The sequence below is a fragment of the Pinus tabuliformis genome, chromosome J (genome assembly GCF_031772625.1).
Source record: "Pinus tabuliformis cultivar Carrire ecotype Pingquan chromosome J, CPIR1, whole genome shotgun sequence".
Classification (NCBI taxonomy): domain Eukaryota; kingdom Viridiplantae; phylum Streptophyta; class Pinopsida; order Pinales; family Pinaceae; genus Pinus; species Pinus tabuliformis.
Genome location: NC_142295.1, coordinates 251399132 through 251406736, shown reverse-complemented (window position 1 = coordinate 251406736; position 7605 = coordinate 251399132). Strand labels below are relative to the sequence as shown.

Below are 7605 nucleotides of genomic sequence, written 5' to 3'. Positions count from 1 at the left end.
TTCATTATTGTCTTCTTCCACTATATTTTATGCTTCAGTTTGGTCATTTTCCTCTTCTAATGGATCTTTGATGTTTGCAAATCTCCCAAAGTGTCATTTTCCAATCACTCCATATAAGGTTGAGGTTACTTTGTCTTTTTGTGCACACATGATTAATTAAAATCTCCTTCCCTCAAACCAACTTCCTGCATTGTATCTGGAAGAAACTGAAGAGCATTAATTATTTGTTGAATAAAATAGTATTGTAGTGAGTCTTTTTCAATGGCAATACAATTTCTTCCTTTTTGTAGGCAACATGCTAGTGTTGTACCTAATCATCAAGCACAAAAGAAATAACTAAGTAAATTAGTATAAACACATAAAAATTAAAAAAGAAAATATTAAAATTCAATTTTATATAATATATCTTACCTGAACCCGAGAATAAATCCAAAACCTAATCTCCTTCATTTGAACATAAATCTATAAGATAGTTAATCAATGATTGTAATTTTTAATAAATGTTAACTATCTTTCATTTTGCATCTTTATCCTCATATATTAGTTTTCTTAAGACAACATCATGAACCAATACTTGACTATAGCTCTTTCCATCTACTCGAGTCGGAAGAATAGACTTATAGCTATCATCTTTTATCCAACATTCAACATGGATGAACTCGTAATCACTTATAATTAGATGATCTAAGGAAGAAATAAGATTTGACTTTTGCATGTAATATGACATAGTAAAAGTTCAATTAACTTATACATAAATCAATTTTTTAACATTAATTAAACATATAATTTCAATGTCTTACCATGTAAGCTGCATCTTTGAGTTTGCTTTTATCTTGAAGCTTGTTAATAATATTGAAAATTGTGTCTGAATGAAATGTCACAAATATTCAAAGTGGTGATGTTGTGACTTCTAAAAAGCCCATAATTATTTTATTAAAACCTTGATAAGTATAAGGCTCATTATCATATCAAATGTCTGGGAAATTGAAACCATGAAGAATATCTGCAATAACTAGGGCATATTCCTTTTTAGATATGAGTTTTACAATGTCTTCACAATCAATTTGTATTATTTGATATTGGATAGTGTCAAGCCCATTCCAAATGAAATGAGTAAAAATAGGATCAAGTTCAACATTCCTAAGATGTTGCTTTTTCATCCTTTCCAACTAAATTTTTTCAATAAAACTTTTGAAAGTGTTTGGTACTCCATCTACATCCTTCTTCGACATCTTTAATGAAATAAAAAATATATGTGCAAGTAATAAAACAAAAATAGTGGATTGTTGAAGAAACTGTTTTGACGCGACCCGCTGGAGCTGCGCGCGCACCTGAGCCCTAGGAGATCGACCCCAACCAGCAGCGCAGAGGCCTGGGCCTTGGCCCCTGCCATGGCCCTCTCGGATCCGCCTCAGGAGGATCACGATCCTCAAAAAGCCTTCTCGGATCTGGTAAAATCTCTTCCTCCCCAGCGCCCCAGACTAGCAATTTCGAAATTTGTTAAAAAGCTAGATGTTCTTCAGGAAGTTCAGCTGCCTCCAACCCTTCCTCGCATGGCAGCGCTATCCCTTGCTGAGAAAGGACTCATAGGGCAATTTACAGGCCTTTGGCCATCGCCAAGAACAGTTCAAAGATGGGTCGAATGAAACTGGTCAGACAAGATCCCAGGAAAAATATCAATAAGATTCTGCGGAAAAGGGTATTACACATTCCACTTCGAATCCAAAGCAGACAAGGACTTGATCTTCAGAAACGGGTCGTATTTCATGGATTCCAGGGGTCTCTACCTCAATAAATGGACCCCAGATTTCGATCCGGAACTGGATATCCCCAGTGCCGTTCCAGTTTGGGTCCGCCTCCCTCACCTACCTCTCCATTGCTGGGGAGATGAGTCGGTTCGGGCCATAGGGAATGTTGTTGGCAAATACATTGATTGAAGCGAGCCCAAGGACAACATGCAAGCCTGCGCAAGGATCTGTGTCGAAGTGGATCTAGGTCGAGGACTGCTAGAAGCAATAAAGCTAAAAGTGGACGACTGGAGCCATATACAGCAACTGGACTATGAGCAGATACCATTCAAATGTAAGGTATGTCACGAATACGGGCATTTTGCTAACAGATGCACTAAAATTGTTAATGCAGAGAATGATGAGCAAGACGGACACTGGGAACCTGTTAAAAAAAAGAAATCAGAGCCGCCCCCCCCCCCCCAAGCCTTCCAAGGACTCTGACAATCCTGGACCCTCTATCCAGCGCCCTTCCTCTTCCTCTCTCGTTCCATCTGGCCCCCTCCTTCCCGATCCGCCCCTCCCTTCCTCCTCCAACCCCTTTCTTATCCTTTCCACTGATGATTCCGTCCCTGAGAATCCCTCCATAGAGCCTCCAGACTCCCATCAACCTCAGATCATCTCTTCCCAACCCCCTCTCGAGCCCCTCTCATCAAGGATTACCAGAAGCTCTTCAAAAGAACATGGAGCATCCAGCGATACATTCAAAAAACCAGGACCTGGCAGAAAATCCGCTAAGCAACATAGGGACGAGAACGCCCAAAAGGACATAGCAATGGGCACACAAACTCCAATAGAGTCCTTCATCCTTGGACACCAAGAGAAAGAGACAAGTGGTAAAGACCAAGAGAGGCGAGCACCTCTCCGCACGCCCAATGCACCATGATGAAAATCCTTTCATGGAACAGCAGGGGTCTAGGGCACCCCTCAAAAATAGCTGCCCTCAGAGATCTAATTCACAATGAGAAGCCATAAATTATGCTGATACAGGAGACAAAACAAGATCAGCATGAAATGAAAAAAATTATAGATCAGCAGAAACAATACTTGGGAAGTATTAGCGAATCTAGAGGAGCCTCGGGAGGCATTGTCACCATTTGGGACAACAACAAATGGATCTGCACTGCAGCAAACCCCCACCAGAACTGGATCAGAACTACTCTTGACAGCAGAACAGGCAATCAAACAGTAATCATATATAATGTTTATGTACCCAACCATTACAGAGAAAAGGAAATTTGCTGGGATGATTTGAAGACAAGCATTGATGGGGAACGAAATACAAATATTATAGTCGCAGGTGATTTCAACCTGATCTTGCATGCCAATGAAAAAAGGGGAGGCACCTTCGCTTCAGATCCCTTTAGAGGCCACCTGGAGACCATCATTCAGGACCATGAATTAGTTGATATTATTCCCAAAAATCGCAGATACACCTGGAGCAATCGTAGGATTGGTAGTGGCAATATAATGGAAAGACTAGACAGATTTCTAGTTAACATCTCGTTCCTCTCATCTTTTTCTGTAGGATACACCAACATCCTCAATACCTCTGCCTCTGATCACTATCCCATCACCCTAACTTTGGAAACCCATTGTCCTCTTGGCCCCATCCCTTTTAAATACAGTCCCCTTTGGAATCGGATTCCTGCGGCCAGAGAAATTGTTAAGGAAACATGGAGCCAACATGTGGAAGGCTCGCCATGTTTTATTTGGGAAACCAAATTAAAAAGAACCAAGAAGGCACTAAAAGATTGGGCCAAAGAAAGTTATCAGGAGCCAGAGGAGATCAAAAAGAAAGTTAAAAATGAATTAGAAGATGTGCAGGCAAGGATTGAAGAGCATGGACTAACGCAGCAAAGCAAAGAGCAAGAGAACGCATTATACGCACAGCTGAGCTACATTAATAGGGAGGAAGAAACCAAATGGCGCATAAAATCCAGACAATTATGGCTCCAAGGGGGAGATAAAAATACAGCTTACTTCCACAAACAGGCCACTGCTCGAAAGCTCAGAAACAATGTAAATACAATCTTGGATAATGAAGGAAATCGGCACAACACTCAAGAGGCCATAAGGAATGCTGCATCTAAGCACTACAGGGACCTCCTAACTGAAGTCAAAGGGGCAGAAGACTACTCTGACTTGCTCCAGCATCTGCCCAAAGGAGTCACAAAGGAGATGAACGACAATCTAAGCAAAGAAATTGAAGAAGAAGAAATTAAAAGAGCAATCTGGAGCCTGCACCCTGATAAGGCACCAGGGCCTGACGGATTCCCCATCTGCTACTACAGGGAGTTCTGGACTTTGATAAAAAAAGACCTGATAAAGATGATTCAGTGGGTGCAAAGGAAAGGGAAACTTGGAGGATTCACCAACTCCACCTTTTTAGCCCTCATACCCAAGGAAAACCGGCCTTCCTCCTTCTCCAGATTCCGCCCCATTTCCCTTTGCAACTCTTCATACAAAATTCTAACCAAAATCTTAGCCACCAGACTCAAACCCCTCCTCCCCTCCTTGATATCTGAAAATCAAGGAGGATTTCTACCCAACAGACATATCACTGACTCCATTCTTCTTGTCCAAGAAGCCATTCATTCAAGTCTATCCAGGAAAGAGAAAGGATTTGTCTTAAAGCTTGATCTGGCGAATGCCTTCGATAGAGTAAGGCACTCCTTTTTAATTGTTGTATTAAATAAGATGGGCTTCAATACCCCCTTCATTGATCTTATTGTTGCCTGTATATCTGGGCCTTGGATATCCCCCCTGATTAACAGTAGACCAGGAGAAGCATTCCAATCATCCCGGGGTCTCAGACAGGGCTGCCCCCTTTCCCCCTATCTCTTCATTCTCATGGCAGAAACAATAGAAGAGTGGGACTTATAACTGGCATCAATTTCGGGAATGGAGTAAAAAATATTAATCACTCACAATTTGCCGATGATACCTTATTAATTGGGGGAGCCTCCACTACAATTGCAAGACGATTCAAGAAACTGCTAGATCAATTTATGGAGTACTCTGGAGGCTTGGTAAATCAGCTCAAAAGCTGTATATACGGATGGAACACTTCAAACCATGTTACCCACAACATTGCAAACATATTTGGTGTCACATGCAATTTGGAATGGACCCATTTTTCCTACTTGGGCATGCCAGTGAGTTTGGGGCCTCTGAAGGCTGAAACTTGGAACGGGATCATAGACAAAGTAAAGAGGAAAGTGCAGCAATGGGGAACACTGTGGCTCAACCCTGCAGGCAGACTCATCCTCCTTAAATCAGGTATCACTTCCCTTCCCCTTTATCGCTTCTCTCTTTATCAGGCTCCTGCCATTTTTCACCACAAATTGGAAGTTGCTCTTCGCCATTTCCTTTGGCAAGGGGGAAAGAATGACAAAAGCAAGTTTAATTTAGTCAGCTGGAAGCAGGTTATCCAAACCCAAGATAGAGGAGGCCTTGGTATCAGATCACCAAAACTTTTAAATCTGGCCTTTGGCGCGAAGATTGTATGGAGGTTAATAACAGGACCCTCAACGTGGTGGAAAAAGGTGCTGGAGATCAAATATCTAAATTTCCCCAGACAACATCTTCTTGACTCCAATATCCCCAACAGAGACTCCACTAAAATCTGGAGGTTATGCAAGAAAGCACTTCCTATTATGATCCAAAATATTTCGAAAGTCCCAGGGGGGGGAGCCAGCATCAACTTCGGAACTGACAAAATCCTGGGACAACAACCCTTGATTATGAATAAAGAGGCCACTCCAGTCATCAAATACCTCAACAAGAGAGGTATCCATAAGCTAGCTCAAATTTCCAGCTGGGATCCTCATTCCCATGTTTGGACTGGTTGGTCCTTCCCAGAAATTCCCAACGCCTTAGAACCTAGTCTCAGCTACCTGAAGACGCTTCTCCACAGTAAGGCTCCTATCAAAGAAGATGAAACGGATGGCTTTCGTTGGGATTCAACAGGAACAGATTATACAGTCAGAGCAGGCCACCAACACCTATGCAACAGTACCTTTCAGATTAGTTTGTGGACTCATTGGAAAATCGCTTGGCGAACAAAATCTCTCCGAAAAATTAAAATTTTTATATGGCTCTTGCTGAAAGGCAAAATCCTAACAGCAGAGAACCTTAAAAGAAGAGGCATCAATGGCCCATCCAGATGCCCCAATTGTTGCAAGGCTGAAGAGACAATGTACCATTTATTCATCGAATGCCCATTTGCTATAGAATGCTGGAAAAAGATGTCTTCCATTGGCAATCTAAACTGGGATCCTCAGCACACCATAGCTGAGACAATCTACAAATGGAGAAAATGCTGTCCCTGGAAAGAAAAAAGAAGTAACTTGGTGAAGAGAGTATGGAACACTCTCCCCCACACCTTGCTGTGGTGAATCTGGCTAGCTAGAAACAAATTTTTTTTCAAGACAAGAGCACAAATACACGAACAGCCTGCAGCAAAGCCAAAATCCTTGCTTTGGAAATTATTTCAATCAACACCACTGGAAAAATCGATGCAACACAATATAGTGTCGAGGAGCGAGACTTAATAAGCTACATCTTGGACAGACAACATAAAGTACAGGAAGGTAACAAGAGTGAAGCACAGAACAAAGCAGAACCTAGATCATGGAAAGTCAGACTAAAAGAACAGGAATTGGCCAATCGGATACAGAAGAGCAATTGCGATTCTTTTTTTTTTCGACGGGGCATCCAAATCAAATCTTGGTATAGCTGGAGCAGGGGGACTGATTATTAATGCCAATGGGGAGTGTATCCTTCAATATGAGTGGAGCCTAGGGAAGGTCTCGAATAACAGAGCTGAAGCTCTAGCTTTGTTTCATGGCCTAACTCAATTAGGTAAACTGGGAATAAAGAAAGCAATGGTATTTGGGGATTCCTCTGTTGTAATTCGCTTAATGGTCCATCAGCAAAACTCTCCCAACACTCTGCTTCAACAAATTAATAGATGCAACCAAATCCTCCGCCAGGCAATGGACAACATCCAATACTACCATATACTTCGAAATATTAATAAGGCGGCTGATGACAGCGCCAACAGAGCGTGTGGAAGACCAGTTGGCACCTTAAGATGCAACTCCAGGGAAACTCTTCAACCTTTGCCATGACTCCAAACGAAATCATCAGCGCCAAGCCCAAAAACATTGACAGGACCGAAACGAACCATTTTCCTTGGGCTGTCAATGGGATCGACCTCTGCAAAAAGATATCACAAGGACACGAAATCCACAAGCCACACATCAAGTGGGACAATCTCATCATGCTCGCCGGCAGATCTCCCAACAGATCTGATTCACAGACTCATCTGGATTCTCTTCAGGTTTGCCAGCAGAACACCCTCCGGTATCCCGTGACTGGACGGCCCCTCTCCCGCCTCATCTCCCTTAAGCTCCCTCCTATATTACTCCCCCCTCCCTCACTTTCCAGTGCTATCTCCCACCGACGCTTGGCTCCCAATCGCTCATGTTCTCAAGTGATTCCCTGCGGAAAGTATTGCCTCTGTCCCAGAAACAATCTCTGCCCTCTAAGCTCAGTTTCGAACCTCTGGACAGACTTCCTTTTATCTACCTATCTAAATGCCTTTTGCGCCTACAGGCGGTTTAAAACCCTCACAAAATCCGCTGAGTGTTTTGCCTTCTCCATCCTCTCTGTCCCCTGCGCTGTGAGCTTTATCCCTTCTTTCGTTCACATCTACTTCTCTTCCCAATCGCCCTCAACAGTAATTATGGCACGTAACAAAGATTGTCTACACTGTGCGGACTTGCAAGATGAATTAGAGGAAGTCTGTTGG

The 7605-nt window shown here is 42.6% G+C and overlaps 1 protein-coding gene across 1 annotated transcript; it reads left to right on the top strand.

Moving 5' to 3' along the window:
* Nucleotides 1-2765: 2765 nt before the first annotated feature.
* Nucleotides 2766-6187, top strand: LOC149226716 (uncharacterized). The gene is made up of 2 exons (XM_089380279.1): nucleotides 2766-4126; nucleotides 4648-6187. The coding sequence occupies exons 1-2, from the start codon at nucleotides 2766-2768 to the stop codon at nucleotides 6185-6187; spliced, it is 2901 nt and encodes a 966-aa protein (XP_089236405.1).
* Nucleotides 6188-7605: the final 1418 nt, after the last annotated feature.